Source organism: Schistocerca gregaria, chromosome 1, assembly GCF_023897955.1.
Source record: "Schistocerca gregaria isolate iqSchGreg1 chromosome 1, iqSchGreg1.2, whole genome shotgun sequence".
NCBI lineage: Eukaryota > Metazoa > Arthropoda > Insecta > Orthoptera > Acrididae > Schistocerca > Schistocerca gregaria.
In genome coordinates, this window is record NC_064920.1 from 308,337,848 (window position 1) to 308,363,507 (window position 25,660).

Here is a 25,660-nt window from a genome sequence, read left to right on the forward strand (position 1 = left end):
CAAATGTATTTATCTTAATTGTGTGATGTATTTTTTAGTCTTTTGTTCATTTGATATCACTTTATTTAATATCATAGACAACAAGTGCACTTCACCATTGAATTTATTTAATTTTATGGTACCAATAAGATTTTCATACAAAAATAGGCTCATTGAGATGGATTCAGTATACACAAAATTACAAATTTTTAAAATAAGCATATCCTCAAATAGTGTGAATTTTCTCAGTGTAGCAGTCACTGAAAGAACTCCCCTCCCCATGTTGATCAAATGGTTTTCTGTTATGAATTGAACCTTTGCCTCTCCAACCATCTTCCCATGTTGCTTTTCTTTATTTCATGCATTATGCTTTCTTCAGATACAGGAACACCTTCAGAAAATAATCTGACTTTCTGTTACAGCTGTTTACTAGTGCTTCCTCTTACATGACAGCCATTGGTGGTCAAATGTTCAGCATCATCACATCCACTGTATATGATTTCAAAAGTATCAATAAAATAGGTACTTTTGCTTTTACAATATGCATGGAGATGGCCAGAGATACAATATGCCTTGATAATTTATGTAATTATTGCCCAATTGCTAATTGAGATTCTTGCACATGCACCTGCCTGAGGGCTGCCATTTATAGGTAATTATAAGAAATGAGGCAAATACTACAGCAACATGTTGAAAGAGTACAATTTCTGCTGTAAATAAGAGATAAAAGTCAAAATCTGGAAAAAAAACTGACTTTCTTCATTGTGCAAGAGTCTTCGACTACCATGCATCTTGAGTGGAGCAGACGTCACTGACTCTTGACAGAATCCTTTTTTTGTTTTGTATCACACTACTCTACTAAAGGGGTAACACCATTCCTCAAGTACAGAATAACAGTTTATTATTTCTTCATAAACATAGATGAATATGTACAAGCAGGACTGACCAGTCTCATTCTCACACCTGAAACAATTGTATATCCTGTTGACATTTTTGTCAGCTCTACATTCCAGTTTTTGTATTTCTTGGGAGCTGCACACAGCCTGGGGTATCTCTGCTGCTGCTCTCGGTACTGCCCTTAGCTCAAAAGGAATATCTCAGACAAGAATACAAGAACCACAGACTACAAAAACAAAATAATTCTAAAAACAAAATAAAAATAATTATCTCCTTAACAAGAAAAACTCTAATTCTCAGCTCATTCTAGGTGTAGATTTTATTTGAAGCTATACAATATGCATATAAAATCAACATACGTAAGGAAGACTTTGTATCCTCACACATGCAATCCCTTGTGAATGAACTAGCAGGAAAGGGAGTAAAAAAGAAAAGCAGACAAAAATACATGAGAGAGAAATACTTTTACAATATTGTAAAACAATAACTCAAGTTATGAACACCCTGGACTCATCATTTGAGTTTTCAGTTTGTCTCTGAAGACAGTAAGTCGACCTTTTATTTATTTATTTCACATTTTTACGCCTTTCAGGAGTAACAAACTGCTGCAGTCATAGTCCAAAACATTTGTACCTTTACAACCTTAGTTGATCTGTCAACGTATCACTTTAAATACTTCAGTTACATAGCAAATACATTAAACAAATATTAGAACACAAGGATCTCAGTTTGCATTTGCATGCAAAGACTTGCATAACACTTTTTGTGGTGACATTATGAAGTGTAGTTGCCATTATAAAATTCACTATTATCGCACCCAAAAACAAATAAAATGTCTTATACAACAGGAAATGAAATGTCATAAATGATTTATGTCACGTGAATGTTAATTTGTCATAACCCATTCGTGATAAAACTTCTCGAAGCCAGAAATCATATTTATTGACTTGTAACATGGTTATATGTGTAGGAACTGAAGAAAGGTTTAATTACTACTGAATCATAATACTATCATAGTTAATACTAGTGTAGACGTTCTACATCTCTTTCATTATAATGTACATTTTAAAGCATGCATAACAACCTCATAATCGAGAACAGACTCCTTATCTAGGGTCTGCTACTTAACTAACTCTACACATGCAGCAATATCAAATACATTTATTAGTATGGGAACTCTTACAGGGAACAAAAAAAATTGTTTTTGTTTTTCTTCATGGGTTTGCTGTCCAATTTAATACCTCATTTTTAGAGTAGTTCAGTTCTAACATCTTCACTCATAATGTAACCACCTTTCTCTTGCTGCCTTTCACGGAGGGCACATAAAACAACATACATCATTTTATTAATACCATAGTAGTGTCATCATATATTAGCCTTACCTCTACCCAACTGTTATAAACAATGGGTTACCATCATTATATCAACCCTGCTCATTCCAAATTATTTAATTTGTTGAAAACTGCCTGATAAGCTTGTTACACCCGACAATTTTGAAAAAAAGAGGATGGTCAGTTAATCTCTGTTTGGTCATAAATCCTGGGTATTATACATGCTCTTTTCTTTGCTGGTTGTTTGATTGTTGGGTCAGTTAATATTACTGTCATTGCATGCGGTATCCTGGTTATCATGAATGGCCCTTCCTACAATGGGTAAAACTTGCTCGTTGTCCTTCTACACTTGTCACTTCTCTTGCAACTTCTGACCAAGACTACACCTCCCACTCTGTATAATATAGGGGTGCCTTTTTCCCATATCCTTTTCAGCTTCTTTAGTCATCCCTACTTTAATATTCTTTGTTGACATTGACTGGAGGACAGAGTTTACTTATGGCCACATATCATTCCAGGAAATCTTCCCCTTCTACTTCTTGTCCTACTAACTCTGTTGGTGAAACCTTAGTGACCAAGTGTGGCAATTCATTCATCACTAATCCCAATTCAGTTACTAATTTTGTACACTTTAGTCACACAGTAAGTTCAGAAAAAATGCCCCAGTTCACACATAACCCTTTCTGACAGATTACTTTGTGGATGGTAGTGCAAGATCAAAATATGGTTTACAGTCTGCCTGACCAAAAACTCTTTGAGGTTCTTGGATGTAAACTGGCTCCCATTGTCCACTAACAGTTTCTTAGTTTTTACCAACTTGTTTAAAATAGTGACCTCACAATTTACTTACTATGCTATTGTTTGTAGCTTTTCTTAGAGGGTACAACTTTGACCAACATTCTAAAATGACCAGGATGTATCTCATTCCTCCCCAGCCTTTATGCATTGCGACAGAGAAATCCAGTGCCACTGACTCCCTGATTTCTTCTGGAACAAAGGGATACAGCAATGTGTGTACTTCTGAAGTATTTATTTTTACTTTTTGACATATCTCACAGGAGTATAATATTTTCTTCACCTGCCGATTCATGTTTTTAAAGTATCAATACCTTGTTATGTCCATGATACTTTTCTGTAGTCCAAATTGTGCATAACCTAAGTGTAGATACCAAGTAAGTAATTCAGTGCTATCTTTGGTGGTGCATAGTAACCATTTATCTGTTTTGTTGTTCTTATGAAACAAAATTCCTTTACGTATCTTCTAATTTTCATCCTGACTTGAGTTGCTTTGTTGTACGCTTTTAATGTGTCTATTTAAACTACTATTTTGCTGCTGTAGAGTTGTTAACATATGACTGAGTGTTTGAATATCTTTTTCATATTTATCAATTTTCAAGAAATATATACCAAATTTTCCTCTGCCCTTTACATCCTGGTTTGATTGCAAGTCAACAGATGGTCTTAATAAGGCCTCATGGAAAATTTAAATTCCTTCAAAAACAAGAGACCATGTAGTGAGTTTACTGTGTAAAAGTCTGCAGTTTAGTAGGAAGATTATTGCATTATGGTTTTTATGCATTACTATTTCATTGCCTGTCAATGAGTACTTAAACTTGTGAAAACCCACACTACAGGTAATGTCTTTTTTCATTGATAGTATAATTACTTATTTTCCTGTGCTCTAATGTGTACTGAATGTGTTCCTGAAATATGCAGCATCCCAGACCATAGTTGGACGCATCTGCTGATAGTTGGAATGGTAATGTGAAGTGTGAGTGAAGTAGTATAGGTGAATTTATTAAGTTTTCCTTATAGTGTTAAACTTCTCTGTACAATGTTCATCCCAACTCCAGGATGTGTTTGCTATTAACAATTTTAATAAGTGTGGTGCATCCAGTACTGCATGTGGAAAAATTTTTCTATAAAATTGTACCATTCCTAAATTAGACTTTAGTTGCCTTCTGTTTGAAGGTTCTGGGCAGAGTTCAGTAGCATCTAGTCTATGTGGACCCAGTTTTATTCCTTTCATACTCACTGTGTGTTCCAAAAACTTCATCTCATTCCTAACAAATTGTGATTTTCATAGTTTAATTGTAACTCCTTGTGATATCAGTCTATTTAGAAATTCGTGTAGCATTTGTAAGTGTTTGTTCCATTTAGTAGATAACTACAATGCCATCAGTGTAAATTAAAATCTTATCTGTTAAGTCATTGGCTTTGCCTAGGGTCTTGTAAACATGAAAACTTGAACGTTTAGTCCAAAAGGTAAAACCTGATATTGGTATGATCATCCTTAAAATAGAAACACTGTTTACTTTCTAGTCTTTATGAAGTTGTATTTGCAAATATCCATCACTGATATCCATTGTGCTGATGCATCTTGCCCCCTGTAAATTTGGTTAATATTTCTTCTATTGTAGGTGGTTTCTCTCTTTCAGGTTCAATTATTTTATTAGCACATCTTGCATCTAATACTAGTCTCACAATTCCATCGGTTCTGTGACTACAACTAAGGGGTTGTTCCAGCAACTTTCAGAAGATTCAGTGATTAATCATCCTGTCACTTTCCTTTTGTACTTGCATTTTCACAGGAACATGTATGGAATATGGTCTTGTATAGAATGGATTGTGTGGCTTAATCTTTAGAGTAGAAACAAAGTGCTTTATAAGTCGTCGGCTCAATGAAAAACATGTATGTGACTACTTAATAAAGATGCCATCTTCTTTTTCTTGTTTGTTTTGAGATTTTCTGATCTACTCATCTTGTTAACTGTATCCTCTTGACTTACCAGTAGGTTGTAATCATGTAATTTTTTATCATCATCATTGACTAGGTTAGCTCCTGCTACTGATGTACGATTCACCTCTCGAATAATCACTGGATCAAATTTTAATGTGACTGTGTTTCTGTCTTGTACATACGGAAATGATACTGAGCTCATTTGAAAAATCTAATGTAACCGTGTGTAAGCTAGTCTGTTCTGAGAACAGTTGGTATATTTAATCCTGCACCTAGAAATGTTGGGTACTCGTTTATATCCACTCAGTCCAAATGTAATCAAAAATTCTTCATGAATTGGTTTGCTTATGATTAATGTTATCCCTGTGATTTTAACTCCTGTTACAAGCACGCTTGGAAACATATGTAACATATAGCATTGTTTTAAAGACACATAGTCTACTACACTAATATCGCTACCAGAATCATGAGGTATTCTTATTGGTGTATGCTTGACTATTCCATTAAGTTTTGATTGAAAATGTTACTCAACAGGTTGTGTTCTTTTTTCTAAGAGGTCATCTGTTAATGTGTTTTCAGTGCAATATCTTATTAAACTAGCAATATTATTGTTAAATATTGTATCTTGGTGTTCTGTATCATTGTTACCATTTCCTTGCCAATATCCGGTTCTGTTATCATCTTGACAACTGGACCTTCTGTACAGAATACCCACATTATTTTCTCTTGTTCCCCATTGTCCTCTATTGTAACGCCCATTTGTCATGTTGTGTTGGTGAGCGTTGTTGCTGTTGTTATATGATTGCCATCTCACTGATTGTCTCTCAATGGTGTCTCTCTGTTCTAAATATTCTAGTAAATTATTAACATTACTCAAATCTTTGTCCAAAAGTTTGTCTCTTACTCTCCATGGGAGGAGGCTGAAAACTACATTTAACAAAATTTTCTCTCGTGTACAATCATCTAAGTACTTAGCCTTATTAATGTGCCACTCAACAAAATTCCTGTATACTTTCCAAGAGTTATTATTCTATGGTTTTAAACACAACAGTTCACAGCCATAACTTTTTCATTCCTGATGTCTCCAGTACTTTGATTCGAAGGCAATTTCAAATCTTGGTAAGTTCTAAAGTTTTCCAGTAGTAGCGTTTCCCATTGTGGGTCAACACCCATCATATGGCTTATGACAAATCTTATTTGATTATAATCTGTCCATGTTTCTGGTTTTTTGGTAACATACCTTTAAATGATTTCAGAAATAAAATGGGGTGTATCTTTCCTGATGGCATGAATTTCAGAAACTTGTGATTTACTCCTTTACTTAATAAACTACTGAAATCATCACAACTGTTACTTACTAACTTACTCGTCGTTATCAGATCTAGAACCTCTCTTGTTAGTTCTTGTCCTTTATTATTAATCTGTAGTAAATTGTTAGTAGTAACTAAGAATTGGTCATTGTTATTAACTGTTGACAGTCTATCACTGTGGTTATGGAAGGTATGGATTTATTCTAAAAAAAAAAAAAAAAAGGTTCCATAGGTTTACTGTTTGTGTCCTTACGTCTGGTTGTTTTTTTTTTTTTTTTTCAACTTCTAGCTTTTGTAATGTTGGTTCTGATTCCTTAATGATAGATGATACCGTATTACATTAATATTCTTGTTTGTAGTCTTCTGTAAGATGTCTTTAGTGTGCAGTAAATCTCCCTCTAAAATTTGAATTCTTTGTATTAAACTACGTAGGTAAGATTTTAGCTTATGTACATATTCCAGTTTGCCCTCTACTTTGTCCTCCACGATACCCAGCTGTTCCTCCAGTTCAGCAACTTGATTGAATCCTAAGTCTAATCATTTTTCCAACCTGCCCATTCTACCATTAAGTTGAGAAGCATAGTTTCTTATCGATGCTATCTACTCTGTTCTCGATTTTTGTAAATTATTGTCTATTTCTGTAAATCTGTTATTCATTAAGGCAAATTGCTCTAATAATAATTGCATAGACTCTTCCATGTTGAGATTGTTCTCTATTAAAGCTGTGTGAAGCTATTTGTTTAAAGCTATATGTCTAGAATCCAGAAATGAGTATATATGTTGGTTGTGACTACACTTCACCTACTGTTCAGACTGTAGTTCTTACATTCCTGTTTAAAAATTTCTGTGTCGTATTTTACACAAACACCTTTCCAGTCAAAACAATTACTGGAAAAAGATCACTGCACTTTACACTCGTCAGACGCATTTTTGTCTTGTTGAATTTGTCGGCTGCTGCTGCCGCTGCCATCGCAAAGTGTGGAAATTGGTGTCAGTTGCTAAACTCTTCATTGTATCACAACAAATTGCTCATGTACTGTCCAAAATATTTGGTAGTTTCGAAATATTTATGTTTGGACACTGTATTTGTGACCCATCTATATAATTCTCATTTCCTTCGTGTGAATGTTTGATGTTTATTTTCTTAGCAGCTCATTATTTAACACATAGATAAGCTGTATTTCTTCAGTTATTCAGTTGATAAAGCCTTCTTACAACATTAAAACTGGTCAGCATATTTTTTTAAGTATGGTAGTATCACTTTTGTGGCCTTCAAATCACAAAGCAACAAATTTGCATTTTAAAGTTGTGGAACTTTGGGTAGTATAGTTCCACTCCACTACTTGTAATTATACAGCATGAATTTTTTTACTTTTTATAATAATTAGTACGACATTATTTTTGACATTTTTTGTAGCATAGACTTTGTTCGTGTGGCAGTATTCTTCACTAAAATTTGACACGTGCAAGGGTCTTTGACTATCTTGCGTTTTCAGTGGAGCAAACGTTGGCTGACTCCCGACAAAATCAATCTAAAAACGAAATAAAGGTAATTGTCTCCTTGACAAAAAATACTCTAATCTCAACTCAGTCTGCTTGTTTATTTATTTGAAGCTACACAACATGAATATAAAATCAACATATGTAAGAGAGAGTTTTTATCATTACAACTGTTTCTTTGAACTATTCTCTAATTATGTTGATAATCATTTCTGTCATACAAATTAGAACAGCAGCATATTGTTTAATTATTCCTGCTGTGTGGCATAGTCATTCAATTGGTTCAGTATTAATTAGTTCTCAGAAGGTACAGGATACGTTTTCTGAATAGCCTTATACATTTTTGGAACTAGAAATGGTTTTTATGTCTGCTAATACTTCAAGTTGATTTGAAATACCTAGTTACACCATAGTTCAAATTGTGTGTTAAGCTGTTTGGGTGGGTCAGATCAGAAAGAGGTGGAAGGTAACCTCCAATAAAACTATGGATGAAGAAGCATTGTGGTGTGGAAGCTGCCTGAAATCAATGACGTTTTACTATTTCTTATTATCCAGACACTGTAGTGTATATCTCTGGTAACATCTCATAACATTGTGACAAGTGCATTTTTACATGTATTTCACTGGATATCAATCATTTTTCTTGATTCTATAAGATTCATCAGCCTTACAGCTATGGTTTTATATATATAGATTAAATGAAATAGGGTAGCTCAAAAACTCATTGTTCAATGCAATGCAAATATGATAGGAAATGCTAGTTTCTCAAGAAAATTCTTCCTCCATCAGGCAAAGACACTTGAAAAAATAAATAGAAATTCAACCAGAATGCATGTGAAGAGAGAGGAAGACAACAGGACAAAAGAAGAGTGCCTGGGCCAGATCTTTGATACCTGTGTCCCCTGAACCCAGTCGTAGGTTCTACCTAAACCATATCCTGTCATCTACATGCTTCCAGAGAAGCTCAATCAAGACCATTCTCTTTATGTTTTAGTTGCTAGCTTAGAGTGCACACTAAACATGAGTTTGTGGTTCTGGTGTAATGTATTTTGCTGTTGCATGGTAGGTATACATCTGAGTCATGTGTAGCAGTATTTCTAAGAGATACAAACAGTGGGAAGAGAAACACTTGTAAATGTGATAAAAACAACAAATTATTCAGAATAATACGGAGTGTTTATTCACCCAACTATCTGCCTTGTCACATTTTTCCCATATTCTGTGGATCACACTCGTCACCTGTAACCTGTAACTGAGTTGTTCTTTATTCTTGAATTCTCATTGCATTAGAAGCATATGTCTTATTCATATAATTGTGTTGTTTGCAAGTCAGTTTTTTATTCTTTATTTTCACTTTCATATTTTTATTTTTTGCTGTGAAAATGTAGTAGTATAACCCTATGGTTTCTTCAGTTTCTGGTAGTATACTAAACAGCTGAACTGATTTCAGAGCCGATTCCACTCCTCCAAGTTTAATGATGAGTGAGTTCAGCTGTGGCTCACCCAAGAAATTAGCAGGTCTATTGGATTCACAAATGGCTACCTCAAGAGGAGAATTAATGAGGCTCGAAGAAATAAAGAAATTGCAGGTTTGATATTCTATCTTGGTAAATGATGTGTTACTATGTTTCATTTTTTATGAAGTTGTTCGTAAAATGAGTTGTTTGTCGAAAATGTGTCCACCAAATAATCATGGAAGAAGGCACGTATTATTCATGTTACATACAATTATGAAATGAAGATTTTCTTCTAAATAATGTATGTAGACATAACATCATGCTCTAAGGTATCAGTGGATCTAAACAAGCAAAAATATTTCAATTTACAAACCATACCCTTCTTTCTCTCCAAGACTAGTAAAAATAGAATCTGAAAATTACTGAACTTATTTGCCTGAGAAATAGTAAACATTGTCTTCCAGTGTAATCACTCATTTATAGGTTCACACTATAATTTTAAAAATATTCATTTCACCTTCTAGCTCATGATGCTTGTTATTGGTTTTACAGCCACTGTTGGTTGTTACAGTGTATTGATTTTTCCACACAAAGTAGGCTCCAGTTTATAGGAAAATGCATTGTAATTATTGAATTAATAGTATTTAAAATTTCCCTCATTGCCACCTGTTGTTTCCCCATTACAAGTGACTCCATGGTTGGGACATCAGCAACTGGGGTAGTACCTTTTGTATAATGATTTACTTGGGGGTGGGGGGTCGGAACAATTGTGGACTTAGCTCAGAGTTGCCTGCACCACGATTGAGATTTTGTGCGTTACTATCCCTGTCATTCTAGTAAAACCAGCCAATACTCTTAAAGAGCAATAGGAGACCTTTACTAGTTCTTTATTAGGCACAATTTCATCAGGGCTTGATGACCCAAATATTCCGTATCTTTTGGTCTCCAGTGCTTTGAATTGGAAGATTAAATGTTATGTGATTTGGGCCTGCTCACCACATAGTCTACACTTACTTCTCTATACCCATCATGTGCAGGTGTTTCCTGAAGTTTATGTGGCCAGTCATTAAACCTACCACAATATTAATCTTTCTCCTGTTCAAGCTCAGGATTGAACTTCTCTTAAAATACAGCTTTGGCACCATTAGCTTGCCTTGTTTTTGGATTTGGATCTTCGTCCAATATTCTGCTTGTTGCCTCCTAAACCAAACGCATTGTAGAGGGCCCAATGATTTGGTGATTCTGTGGAAGTCCAGCGGCAAAGCATTGCAGATGTTAAAGGTAGCTGACGGGCACAGACTGAGCAGGGTAGCGCAGTAATTAGCACACTGGACTTGAATTCAGGAGAATGATGGTTTGAACCAATGTTCAGCTGTTCTGATTTAGATTTTCCATGATTATCCTGAATCACTTAAGGCGAATCCAACCTTGTGCTCCTCTCTAATGGCCTTGTCAACAGGCAGGCACAAAATTTCAGCATACTACTTCCAGCAACAAAGCTCTTTATTCATTCAGAGATGGGACTGGCTTGGCACTGAATTCCTGGGGTCATAGTGGAAAGGCACTGCCTCGGCAGGCCAAGCCAGGCAATTGTTACACCTTGAGCCCATGAAATAATTGTCCCTTCTGTGGCCCAAAGCAGTACAGAATCATGAGAACTGAGCCGTTGACTTGTATATAAACACACCAATTTCAGGTAAGGTATGAACAGTCCAGCAGTGCCTGTAGGGATGAGGAGGTTACACTGGATGACAGCCAGATGAGGCTCAGCCAGAAGCTGCCATTATTTTGGGCCTTTGTTATCTCTTTTACTGATTCCTCTCCTGAGACTGTGTCAGTACTGTACCACTGAGGGACACCTCTTCCTGGCCCACTGCAGGAGTAACATCCAGTGGTCATTGGACCAACTCTACATGCTGCCACCACCCACCTGTCTTCATTGGCGTGGGCACTGTGGTGCCTCATATCATCTCTCCATGAAGATGGCTTTCCCTGCCAGCATTCTGTCCAACTGCAGCACAGCTGATGTTGCCAGTTTGCTGCATGATCTGCCATAATGGCTCACATGTTGCTAAGCTGAACATAGGTGTCAGTAATCATGGGTGCATGTCGTTGTCACAGACCAACCGCCCTGGTGTACTTCATTAGGTGCCAGAAGTGCTAATTTCATCTCCAGTGGTTATCAGATGATCTGACATTCACACAGAAAAGCATCACAACTGCAGAAAACAGCACCGTCACAGTGAGGTGACAGTAAACTGTTGTTCTGCTTGCTGATGTGGAAGAGATGCGGTCTAAAAGAAAAGTACATTGTAATTTCAGAGTTACATTGTTCAGCTGATGTATTGTGTTTTGCCGTGTGTGGAATCTGTGTCAGTAGTGTGTTGGATGTGCCACCATTATGGACATGCAACCAGAAGTGTACAGAATCTAGGTGTTTGATGACAAAGCATAAATGGTCTATAATTCTTAGTGTGTGAGTAGCTGTGGACGTGGAAAGCATCTATTTTGTTGTGAATAATAGTTAAAGACTTCACAGTGGCAGAGCCAGAGTCACAAGGCATGTTCAAATCCGAGGCAGTACAAGTATTGCTAGATAAAATAGAGTTTTTAGTGGCTGAGAAGTTGGAGTTAGAGGACAAGTTCTAGACAGGGATGAATAGTTAGCATCTGTGTGGCTGTCTTTACCTGAAGTGGTTTGACATATGAATTAGGGAAGAATGAAAAACTGAATAATGTAATATTACAGGAAGCCCAGATAGAGCATGTGATGCATTCCTGAGGGACGTGTCATACAACATATCATAATGAGTGCGGACAGGTATACCAGAAGATCCTAAATTCTGCTGTTAGATTAGCAACTGAATTCTAGGAAACTGACATAACAGCTACTGTACATAATAAACATGGGATATTCTCCACTAATGTGAAATACTATAATTGGTATCAAACGGGACACATTCAGAGGCAGTGTTGGTAGCCTCAGTGGGATAGGAAGGATGGTTATCAGCAGCAAAGTAATGGAGACAGCAATAAGGACAAACAAGGAGGTAACACACAAGTGTTAAAACAGGGTGTATACGTGCACAAGCAAAAAAAAATCCCGTATTTTTCCTGGATGTCCCGATCAAAAATACACATTTTCCATGTTAAGTGACAGAATACTTTCTCTTGGAACCATAAAACTTATCAACCCCTTGAATGGTTAAGGTTTTATACACTGGCATAGAATTCCTGGTGCTTCAGGAAAACAACCCCTCCCCCCCCCCTAACCCCCGCCCCTCCCCCCCCCCACCACCACCACCATCACCCACCACCACCCACGAGGTGCTTGTGTGTGCACTTGTTTGTTGTTGGTTGGAAATGGTGCATCTGCTTTGCAAAATAAGTTTATTTTGGTTTTCTTTCCCTCGTTTATGTTTTATTGCTGCAGTGTTATTCTGCAGTAGAGGGCTAAAGTAAAATTCTTTGTTACAGTGTCAGTTCTTACCAGTCAGAACTACAAAAATTTAACTGAAAACTAAAACAATGAAAAATTTCGAGAGTTCTAAAACATTCCTGGGTTTTTCCCTGTTTTCTCCCAGATGAAAAAATTCCCGGAATTTTCCCAGATTTGCCAGTTGTCCTGAGTTATATACACCCCAAAAAACACCAAAGCAAACCCCAAGTCCACTCAGTGGTGTTCCTGTAAAATAGATGCAGCGAGTATCTGTGCAAAAGTGGAGTGTGCTGTAATAGTGGGTGTGAAGAGCATTAAATTTAAAGTTCTGTTGGACACAGGGGTGCATGTGTTCAGTAGTGAATATGTATCCTGTGGGTTGAAAATAATTGAATCCACCATGCTATAGGTTGTGTGGGGTAGAAGATTCTGCTGGGAGATCAGTTTGATTCTTCGAATTAAGTTTTCGAGTTTATGTGGTTCAATTTGAACAATGTGTGGAAGTGGTGCATCATGCAAGTGATGCTTATTGGATGATCTTAGCGTTACACTTTTTGAATGAGCACCATGCCAAAATTGAGCTGTCTTTAAGGATCACACCGTCTGTACTGCATACGAGACCACTAAAGCTTGTTTGGATAACATTCTGCCTGATGGCATCAGAAAGTCAGTTTGGGTGAGTGTGGAGCCAGACTCACCAGTTGATGTGTTGTGTGTGGTACAACCACTGAAAGTGAGTGATGTATTGAATACTTTGCAGTGTCTTGTTAGGAGGAGCATTGTACACATACAAGAGGGAGATGGCTGGAGACTGGTACCAATGAATCTGAATAATTTTAACAGTGAGGAAATAAAATTAATTAAGGGAATGATTACACAAGAGGGAGATGGTGGGAGAATGGTACCCATGAATCTGTATAATTTTAACACTGAGGTGATAAAGTTAATGAGGGGAATAATTATAGCAATTTGGACATCAAGAATTGCTACTGGCAACACTCGTGAAGCGACATTGAATACTGATGGGAAATGAAGCACCATTGTACCGTAAATCGTATTGGTTGTCCCATTATTTTCAGCTGATTATGGAAGAATTTATTGACCAGGAGTTAGCCAATGCAGCCTATGGGATAATAGAAGAAAGCATTAGTCTAGCATGTGGTGCTGCTGTTGTGGTTGTGTTCAAGAAATCAATAGATGATTCCAAGAAATATAGGTTTTGCTGTGAACATAGGAATCTTAACAGTAAAATGGTGACAGATGCATACCCCGTTCTGAACAATTTTGGACAGTGTTTATATTTTTCCACTATGGACTATACAATCAGATAGGTGTAACTCTGGAGAACCAACCAGAGACAGCATTATTGATCCCCTGAGGTCATTATCAGTGTAGAAGGATGCCATTTTGATTAAAGAATGTTCCAGCTACATTTCAGTGTTTACTAGATGGGGTCTGAGGGGATTAAGACCTATCTGGATCATGTAATTGTGTTTTCAGAATGTATGGATGAACATAGACAGCAATTAAGAGACATTTCTCAAAGATTGCGGGCAGCATGTTTGTCTTTGAGCCTGGAGAAGAGTAATTTTTTTAGGCATGTAATCGCAAGGAAGGATTCATGACAGACCCAAGACTGGTACACATCTTTTCAATTCCTAAGTTGGGTAAAGAGTTGTATTCATTTCTAGGACTCGCAAATTTTGTGGGAAATTTGAGGAGGACTTCATAGATATAACAGGTAGACAGTCGTTTTTCTCTCACTCTGTCTGCAAGTGGAATAGGAAAGGAATCAACTAGTAGTGGTACAGGGTACTCTACGCCATGCACCATATGGTGTCTTTTAGGAGTATGTAGAAGTAGATAATGTGACCACTGACACAGTTGTTAAGGAAAGAGGTAAAATTTGACTGGCCGGAGAAGTGTTAAATTGCTTTTGAGTTGTTGAGGAGGGCACTAACATCAAGCCCTGTTTTAGTAGTCCCAGACTTAGAGAAAGAATTTGTGTTATCAAGTGACACATCCAGTTAGGTGTGTATTGAGCCAAGAGATCAGTGGTAAGAAACATCCAATAGCATGCACTTTAGGTCTACTCAACAAAGCAGAAAAGAGCTATTCCAGAAAAATCAATTGCTTAGTCTGAAATACAGATATATATACTTCCAGAATTACTTATATGGGAAAAAATTTAAAGTAGTTACAGATCATGCAGCCCTCAAATGTTTTTAAGCTTGAAGGACCCACCAGTAGGTTAACAAGGTGGGCATTGCATCTCATTCTGTTTGGTTATGAAGTGGTACATAGTCCAGGTAAGAAACATATGAATGCAGATGGGATGCACAGGAAAGTGACTATAATGCAAACATGGGGGCTTGGCCTTGCAGAATAGCAAGCAACACAAAATGCTGCCACTAACTGCAAGCTATACAAGGTGTGATCAAAAAGTAATGGGAATTTTTTAATTTCGTGGGTTGTGTACATACAATTTTCAATTTTTTTTATCTTGGTGATATGCATGTTCTGGGTCTATGTTTGCATTTTCATCTGTTTTGGATATTTAGATTATTGTTGGCAGTCAAAAAGGTTATTCATGTTTTCAAGTGCTTGGCAAATTTTTACTCTTGAAAAAGATAGATCAAAGAATTTGCATTAAATTTCGCTTTTAAAATGGAATAAAGTACAGCAGTGCATTCAAAAGTTGACTGTGGCTTTTGATGAATCTAGTATAAGCAAGATAAGAGTGTACAACTGGTATGTGTGGTATAAATGTTTCAAAGAGGCTTGAGAATACATTGAAGATGACAATCACCCTGAATGCCCTAGGACATCAATTGGTGACAGTACTATGCAAGAAGCAGAGAAAATGATTCTGAAAAATTGACAGAACACCATCAAAGAGATTGTTGTTGATCCTTGGGCTCATTCCAAGCAATGTTTTTGGATGTTTTGGGTTTGAAATGTGTAGCAGCAAAGTTTGTTGAGTTTTGACAAAAAAAGAATCCACATAGACTTTGCTGAGAAATTGTTGAATGAAGTCGACAATGCCCTAGAACTTCTAAAGAAATTTACAACAGGTGATGAAGCATGAGTATGTGGAAATGGTGTAAAAGGAAGGCCCAGCTGTCGAAACTGAAACTGCCTGAAAATCCAAGATCGAAAAAAATTTGACAAGATTGATCACATGTTAAGGTTCTTCTCACTGTTTTCTTTGATTACAATGGGATAGTGCATCATGGGTTCCTGCTTTATGGTCATTCAGTCAATGAGGAATATTACCTGTAAGTTATGTGCCATTTGCATGGAGTAGTCTGAAGAAAACGAGCAGAATTGTGGCAAAACTACACACATAAATTGCATCGCAGTAATGCTGCTGGTCACACCTTAATGCTTGTTCATGATTTTTTTGGTAAAAAACAAAATCATTTTGTTGCTTCAACCATTGTGTTCACCAGGTGTGCCCCTCTATGACTTCCTTCTATTCCTGAGGCTGAAGAGAATTGTGAAAGGATGTCATCTTGCCACCATTGATGAGATAAAAACAAAATAACTGAAGGAGCTGAGTGCTATTATGATAAGCAAGTTGCAGATGTACTCGCAAGATTGGAAAAAGTGCTGGCACAAGTATATTATATCTAAGGGAGATTACGTTAAAGAGGCAAAGTTGATGTAAATGAATAAAAAAAAAAGATTCTTTAAGAAAAACAAAAATTCTCATTACTTTTCTATCACACCTTATTTAGGACACAGCCACAGTTCAGCTTGAGTGATGGTCTGTTGTGTAAGAGAACAAGGTTGCGGGTCACACATGGTAGTGCTGGCCGAACTCAAAGGGAAAGTATTAAAGGAAGCTCACAATCGTGTATTATACAGGCATTGAGGTTGTAGGGCAATCTAAGGATAGCGGAGAGGTATTTGTGTAGAAGAATAAAGGTAGATGGAGACCAATGTGTGAGGAATTGAGTGCAAAGTGTGCAGAGAGCAGGTAAAAGTTGTAAACAAGTGTTATTGCAGAGATTCCCATAGGCTATGAAACCATTCGCAGTGATTGGAATGAACATGTTGTGTCCACTTAACTGGACTCCTGCAGGGAACATGCAGGGAACAGTTTTGTATTGACAATAATATTGTATCATTTTTCTATACATGTGATAATAATCAAAATCCCTAATCAGCAGGCAGCATAGTACTGAGATGATATTGAGTTACTATATGGACTTGCACCATACTGACTGGGACATGTATCTTTCATTTGCAGTAGCAGCTTACAGTTCAAAGGTTCACACCAGTAAAGAGCTATCTGCATACAAAGTGATATATCTGATGAAAATGCTTTTACCATTTGATATAATTAAAACAAAGAGTGGTAGAGACAAAGAATCAATGCATAATTTCGTGAGAACATTGACAGATGTGTGGAGATAAGTGCAGAGGGCAAATAAAAAGGCTTTGGAGTAATAGAAAGCAGCAGTGGGACATGGGTGAAGGTTATCACATTATAGGGTAGGGCAGTGGGTAACATTGTGTAGCTCATACACACTGAAGGGTAATATGAAAAACTTTGTCATAAGATACCAAGAACCATATTAGGTGACAGAGACCATGTCTCCAGTTACTGTGAAGCCACAGTTTGCCTACTAAAACAAACAATAGTACATGTTTCATGCCTACAACCACTCCTTGCTAAGCGGATAAAGAAGAATAAACAATGGAGTGTATGCAGGGTTATTGAACATCTAATGCAGGAGTTATCGTATGCATGAAGGTCAAGAAAATGGTGAAGAATATTCAGTGTTTTTTCAGTTCTAATAATGTGATCATGGGAGTAGAGAATTTAAGGTTTTGTAAAGAGTTATGAAGATCAATGTTTTAGTGTTATGTAGCAAGTAAGTTTTGTGTTTAGTAATATTGAAATGTTTAGGTTAGGATTCACATTTTGCATTTATGTGTGTCTAGTATAAATCAATGACAATGGGTATTTTGTTAAGGGGGAGGGAGGGTGACTGTAGTCCCTGTCATCTGGTTGCTGTGTACCAGGGTTAATAATGAAGGGGATGGCAGTACTTGTCTCTTTACCTGGGGGAGGGGGGGGGGTGTTAGTTGTGGTCACTTCAGGGTCATAGCCTGGAGGGCAGAATACTCTTTACTGGACAGTAAGGTGTAGTAATTAACAACCTTAACAACCATCAGTGGACACTTAGACTAATTTTTACTGCATGATAACTGAGAAACAAAGTAAGAAGGTTGGAGGATGTGTTTTCTGGACAAAGGCGAGAAGCAAAGAGCAATGGAGTACACAGAGAAGTGCTGGCAGAATTCAGTAAACTATATGGGTCTTATGAACAATTGAGGGAGTAAGTACAGGAACTGAAAGATGGAGTGCCACGAACTATATGACAAATCTAGAAATGATGGTTAGATGTTATGGCAAGAATACTGAAGGTTGTTTTTCAGAACTGTGAATGAGCAAGACATCAGGGGACTGTACGGCACCACATAAAGAGTGAAGGAAGTAGTAAGTCAATTATTGAATGGCTTGCCATGCAGATAGTAAGTTTAGAGCACGAAGTACTTAATAATACATGCATGTTACAGAATTGATGGGAGAGTTAATGGAATATGCAAAAGCATCACACAATAGTTTGAATTGGGATTCAGGAACCATGTGAAACTAAATGGATTTGTTAGGCACAAGAGTTGCCATAGCATCCACATTGCAATCACTATCAGATAGCATTTGGAATGCTTGGGCGGTAATGACAGCTGTGAAACTTCATGTTTGCAAGAGGGAAATGATTATGGTCTTTCCAACTAGGGTAACCCTTACCAATAACAGTACATGTGAGGTAGAACTGATCCTAGGGAAAGCAGATGGTCAAGGGGGCCGAAAGGGTGTTTTGTATCACAAACATTATTTCCAGCACGCAGGATTGTACTGGACTTACTTGTTATGTAACTCTGTAGTAGCAGTGATGAACTGATAGGAGTAGGGTAGATTCACAGGGGTGAAATTTTTGGAGTTAGTGATAGTGGAATGTTGATCAATGAAACATGTGTGATGCAATGAGACTAACTTGCCATCTAACAGCCACAGTTTCTGGAACTTTCAAACTAAACATAACACAGCCTCAGCTGTACTGGCCAGACAAGCCACTAGGGATGTTCTCAGTATAGAACTTGCCCTACATCAATAACACCTTGAAACCAGACCTAATCATAGCCACACAACAAGAAGGGCATGTTTTGGTAGGACAGATGTTACTACACATTCAGAAATATTGAAGGAGGGACAAAATCAGATGATAGTGTTTTTTGGTTTCACGTTGCTGCTGTCTAGTGCTGCCACAGTAGCTCTTAGGCAGAAAGCTGCCATCCTCCCTAACCTCCTGATGGTACTGGATAACCAGTCAAGCTTAGTGCTCAGAGAATAATAGTAGGAGAAAATAAGTGTTGAATGAGTGACTCTGTAATATGTGTGAAAATAAGAAGTGTGTTTCCTAGTATACAAGAAATTAGTAGATTCATATCATAAACTGGTAAAACATCATCATGGATACTGTAATAAGAAAGGAGAAATTAGCAGTATTATGTTAGTTTATAAGTGACAAAGCTGGCACTTTTTGCCGATGATAGAAGTATAGCTATCACACCCAACAGACAAGAATTAACTGGTGAAATTGTAAACGATGTTTTTCAGAAAATCATTAAGTGGTTCTCTGCAAATGGGCTCTCATTAAACTTTGACAAAACACAGTATATACAGTTCCACACAGTAAATGGAATGACACCATTAATAAATGTAGACTTCGATCAGAAATCAGTAGCTAAGGTAGAATATTCAAAATTTCTAGGAGTATGCATTGATGAGGGGTTTAACTGGAAAAAACACACTGAGGATCTGCTGAAACGTTTGAGTTCAGCTACTTATGCTATTAGGGTCATTGCAAATTTTGGCGATAAACATCTGAGTAAATTAGCTTACCACACCTATTTTCATTCTCTGCTTTGGTATGGCATCATATTCTGGGGTAACTCATCATTGAGTAAAAGAGTGTTCATTGCACAGAAGTGTATAATCAGAATAATTGCTGGAGCTCATCCAAGATCATCCTGCAGACACTTATTTCAAAAGCTAGAAATCTTCACTGTAGCCTCACAATATATATATTCACTTATGAAATTTGTTATTAACAATCCGAACGAATTCAAAAGTAATGGCAGTGTAAATGGCTACAACACTAGGAGAAAGGATGATCTTCACTACTCAAGGTTAAATCTAACTTTGGCTCAGAAGGAGGTAAATTATGCTGCCACAAAAATCTTTGATCACTCACCTAATACCATCAAAAGTCTGACAGATAGCCATATAGCATTTAAATGGAAATTAAAAGAATTTCTTAATGGCAACTCCTTTTACTCATTGGATGAATTTTTGGATGTAGTAAGTGGGTAATTTCCCAACCCCCACAAAAAAAAAAAAAGAAAATTGAGTGTCATGTAATATTTTGTGTAATGTAATATCTTGTATAGACACCTTTTATTAACCTGACACGTTCCACATCATTACGAAGTGTTGTACTCATGATCTATGGAAAAAGTACTAATCTAATCTAATCTAAAAACCATCTCCTTAAGACACTCTGCTGTTCCCATTCCCTCACAGAGAAAGCACCTTTGGCCAAACAGACTTTCCAAAATGAGATTTTCAGTCTGCAGCGGAGTGTGCGCTGATATGAAACTTCCTGTCAGATTGAAACTGTGTCCCGACCGAGACTCGAACTCTGGACCTTTGCCTTTCGCAGGCAAGTACTCTACCAACTGAGCTACCAAAGCACGACTCACGCCCGGTCCTCACAGCTTTACTTCTGCCAGTATCTCGTCTCCTACCTTCCAAACTTTACAGAAGCTCTCCTGCGAACCTTGCAGAACTAGCACTTCTGAAAGAAAGGATACTGCGGAGACATGGCTTAGCCACAGCCTGGAGGATGTTTCCAGAATGAGATTTTCACTCTGCAGCGGAGTGTGCACTGATATGAAACTTCCTAGAAAGGACTTTTGATAGAGTACATCATGATGTGCTCATATCAAAAATTCTAAAGAGTGGTACCACTGGAAAACTCATGCAATTGCTAGAAACATATTTAAAGATTAGACAGCAGTACACAGGGATTATATTCTCTGATGGAGAAAAACGGGAGAGGAGAAGGTCAAGCATAAGAAATAAACATTTTGGTGTTCCTCAGGTCTTCATTTTAGGTCCAGTCCTATCCATATGCTATGTAAATGATTTCCCAAGTCCTCCTAACAATAAGCAATTGATCATTATGTATGCAGATGATACATCTGGTGTCTGATATGCAGACAGTGAACCCAGCCCAGTCGGAGAGATGCATAACTTTATTGAAAAGGCAAGAGCTCACTTTGAAAGAGACAACCTAAAAATAGGAAAACTAATAATATTCATTTTAAACCAATTCATCGAAACAGACAAAATGCTGTGGTTGATGAAATTCTGCCAAAAATCTGTTGTTGTTGTTGTTGTTGTTGTCTTCAGTCCTGAGACTGGTTTGATGCAGCTCTCCATGCTACTCTATCCTGTGCAAGCTGCTTCATCTCCCAGTACCTACTGCAACCTACATCCTTCTGAATCTGCTTAGTGTACTCATCTCTCGGTCTCCCTCTACGATTTTTACCCTCCACGCTGCCCTCCAACGCTAAATTTGTGATCCCTTGATGCCTCAAAACATGTCCTACCAACCGATCCCTTCTTCTAATCAAGTTGTGCCACAAACTTCTCTTCTCCCCAACCCTATTCAATACCTCCTCATTAGTTACGTGCTCTATCCACCTTATCTTCAGTATTCTTCTGTAGCACCACATTTCGAAAGCTTCTATTCTCTTCTTGTCCAAACTAGTTATCGTCCATGTTTCACTTCCATACATGGCTACACTCCAAACAAATACTTTCAGAAACGACTTCCTGATACATAAATCTATATTCGATGTTAACAAATTTCTCTTCTTCAGAAACGCTTTCCTTGCCATTGCCAGTCTACATTTTATATCCTCTCTACTTCGACCATCATCAGTTATTTTACTTCCTAAATAGCAAAACTCCTTTACTACTTTAAGTGTCTCATTTCCTAATCTAATTCCCTCAGCATCACCCGATTTAATTTGACTACATTCCATTATCCTCGTTTTGCTTTTGTTAATGTTCATCTTATATCCTCCTTTCAAGACACTGTCCATTCCGTTCAACTGCACTTCCAAGTCCTTTGCCGTCTCTGACAGAATTACAATGTCATCGGCGAACCTCAAAGTTTTTACTTCGTCTCCATGAATTTTAATACCTACTCCAAATTTTTCTTTTGTTTCCTTTACTGCTTGCTCAATATACAGATTGAATAACATCGGGGAGAGGCTACAACCCTGTCTCACTCCTTTCCCAACCACTGCTTCCCTTTCATGCCCCTCGACTCTTATCTGTACAGATCGTAAATTCTTGGGTTTATGCATAGATGATCGACTTTCATGGAAGCAACAAGCTGATTACATCTGTAAAAGAATAACATCCAGTCAACATGTATTAAGAAGATTCTCTCCATATCTTAATTCTGAAACCATAGGGACTGTATATTATGAACTAGTGTACCCTTTCTTGTCTTATGGGATAGTACTGTGGGATGGGACATGCCAAACTAATATGAAAATGGTTTTCATACTGCAGAAGTGAGCCTTCAGGATCATAGCAAAAGTAAAACCAGGAACTTTTTGTAAACTCCTGTTCATTACACACAATATTCTTACAGTTTATGCCATGTACACACTAGAAACTATAATGCTAATGAAAGAAGACACTAAAATCACAAAAAGAAACATCGATATTCACAACTATGAAACAAGGCATAGAAAAGACTTTCATAAGGTTAACAGAACATTAACTTTAACAGTGAAAAGCCCCTATGTCAAAAAAGCTGTTTTTAATAACTTGTTACCAAATGTAGTTAAGATATTAATGTGGGATACTTTTAAAAAATGATTTAAGCAGTGGTTTATTCAAAAATTGCCTTGCAACCTGAATGTATCCTGAATTATAATGTAAAAAGAAATTATGTAAACTAAAAAAAATATGATTGAAAAAACTTTATACTTAGTTGATAACACAAATGCATGTAAAATCATGTGTTATGTGCAGTAAATTGAAATTGAAATTCTAATTCTACACTGTACAGTGTTTGCTGTTTTCATATTGAATATGTGACAGACAAGTCATTTGGTGCACTATTAATTAAGTCTCAGTATTTGTACACAAAATCAGATTAAAGCTAATTTAATTCACTTATTTGTTCTCACTAAGAAAATAAATTAAGAGATGGTAAACACCTAGAGACCCCAGTGGAGTAATTTATGATGCTGTTACAGTGATTAAATATAAACATGTAACACACACAATGGGGATTTTTTATGAGCATTTTGTTTGTTACATGTCAGTGACAGTCATCACTGGGTCTGCAACAGCATTGGAGATGATTGCACACTTTCTATTAGAAACAATTCAAAAGTAGTATATTAGTGTGATTCATGAATCAGTAGACAGGTATACCATATCCAATAAATATTCCTTCATTGAAAGAATGTAACAGTAAATTGTTACATCAGCAGTAAATATAAAAAAAAACAACATAGCAGCCTCCTGATGGTTCACTATGATATTAGTGTCCTTAAAACATTGTGAGAGGTGACAGAAGTTATATAAAACAGGTTATGCTCAATTGCTTCACACAATGAGAAAATAATGTAAGTGTTGTTGTGCTCTGTGATATAGTAAACTGTATCTGCTTCTTTTTATGTGCAGTATTGCTGATGAAGCTTGCTAACAATGTACAAAAGTTGTTTTCTCAAAATGTTCTGTAGAAGCAGTGTGTTTCACAGTAGCAAAGATGAACAAGTCCTCATAGCTCTTAAGTTATGCACTTTGAGACCATTTTCTTCTTGTTTTGGTCCATGCTACCACCTATTAAAATATGGAAAGCAAAGTGCTTGCAGTAGAAGAGATTTGTTTCACAGTATCAACGATGAAGAAATACTTTAAGTTCCATGTTTTATGAACAGGGTTCAAATGCATTGTAAGTGTAATCAATTCTGAAGCAGGATGTTTCTCATTTCAGGGCCAACTGATGTGACGTGAAAACAATGTTACAGTCTACCATGGAATTTGGTATAAATTTTAATTAATTTCTAAGGCTTAGGAAAGTAAAATTACCTAGTTTTCTACACTGACAGAAAATGGGTTTGTGACATTATCATATTGTGCTTGCACTAATACATATAGCCAGACATCCCAGAAACAACCAACTGTGTTCTTTGGGATATGGGGTGTTTGGATATTTCAGACTACATAGTGTACTTCCAAGATTGCCCAAGAGACTAGAGATGCCATTCTGTAGTAGTTATGGACAACCAGCATTGCTAGATTATTGAGTGTAACAAGTTGATGCAGAAGAGTTTAGCCATCTCAAACTTAGCCAGCTTTCTAATCGTGTAATGAGGTGAAAATGTGCGGAAAGTTCTGTAGCACAAAAAAAGATAGAACTGCCTATGTGTTTTGATCTTTGTAGGTTGTGAATGCTTGAAAAGTTGCTTGAGGTGAGATGGCTTGTGTGTCTCAACAATACAGGTAGCCATACCATAAGTACAACCATAATGAACGGATATCAATGGAGAGGTCACACAAGCATGTGGCTCCTGAAGAGGGGTGACAGCCTTTTCAGTAGTTGCAGACAAAACAGTTTCAATGATTGAATGATCTGCCCTTGTAAAATTAGCCAACAGCTTTTCTGTGGTGGTATGGCAAACAGTTGAAAGCAAAGGGATATGGTTAAATGATGCTGGTACCCTCTTTAGTAAAATAATCTGGAGGTAAAATGGTACTCGTTCTGATCTCTGGATGGGTACTACTCAGGAGGGAGTCGTCATCAGGAAATCAGAACTGGCATTCTACGGGTGAGAGACTGAAATGTTAGATCACTTTATGAGATAGATAGGCTAGAGTAAAACAAGTTTGTATGCCACCTAGCTCAGCAGTTGATGAAGATATTGAAGGAAAATACAATGCAATAAAATAAATATTTCGTATAGTTTAGGGAGGAGAAAATTCAGTTCTGACTTTAACGATAGTAGAAGGAAGAAAGGTAAAAATGGTAGCACAATGCGGACTGTGAGGGAGGGAGAATAAAAGAGGAAGCTGTCTGGTAGAATTTAGCATAGAGCATAATTTAATCATTATGTAGTTAGAAAACATGGAAGGAGGTTATGTACCTGGAGACACAAAAAAGTTTCAATCAGATTACATTATAATAAGACAGAGATTTTGAAACCAGATTTTAAATTATGTAACATTTCCAGCTGCAGCTGTGGATTCAGACCATATTTTATTGTTAATGAGCTGCAGATTTAAGTTGGAAAAATTGCAGAAAGAGAGGAAATTAAGTAGATGAAACCTAATGTAGATTGACAGAAAATGCAGAATGGCAAAGGGAGAGTGCTAGGCTGTAGAAGTGTGTATAATTATGGGAAAATAGATGCTGCCTACACGAGAATTAAAGAAACTTTCTGAGAAAAGAGAAGCTGTTGTATGAATGTCAAGAGCTCAGATTGGAAGCCAGTACTAAGCAAAGAAGGGAAACCTGGAAGGTGAAAGGAATATATAGATGGTCTGTACAAGGAAGACTAAATTGAAGGCACTGTTATAGAAATGAAAGAGGAAGTAGATGAAAATGAGATAGTGGATATGATACTATGAGAAGAATTCAGTGAGAAGTCCGGATTAGATGATAGTTCTTCAGAAATATTGAGATCCCTGGTAGAGTCAGCCTTGATAAAAGAATTCTGCCTGGTGTGTGAGATGCATGAGGCAGACAAAATACCCTCAGACTGCAAGAAGACTGTAATAATGTCAAGTCCTATGAAGGCAGATGCTGACAGATGTGAATATTACAGAAATGTCA

At 37.0% G+C, this 25,660-nt stretch overlaps 1 protein-coding gene across 3 annotated transcripts in view; it reads left to right on the forward strand.

Moving 5' to 3' along the window:
* LOC126343024 (MAP7 domain-containing protein 1-like) overlaps positions 1-25,660 on the forward strand; it is a 255,278-nt gene that overhangs the window by 194,279 nt on the left and 35,339 nt on the right. For all 3 annotated transcript variants that reach the window (XM_050001905.1, XM_050001907.1, XM_050001906.1), the window contains one exon: positions 9,208-9,346. In XM_050001905.1, coding sequence (XP_049857862.1) covers positions 9,208-9,346 — 139 coding nt within the window. The remainder of the gene's footprint in view (positions 1-9,207; positions 9,347-25,660) is intronic.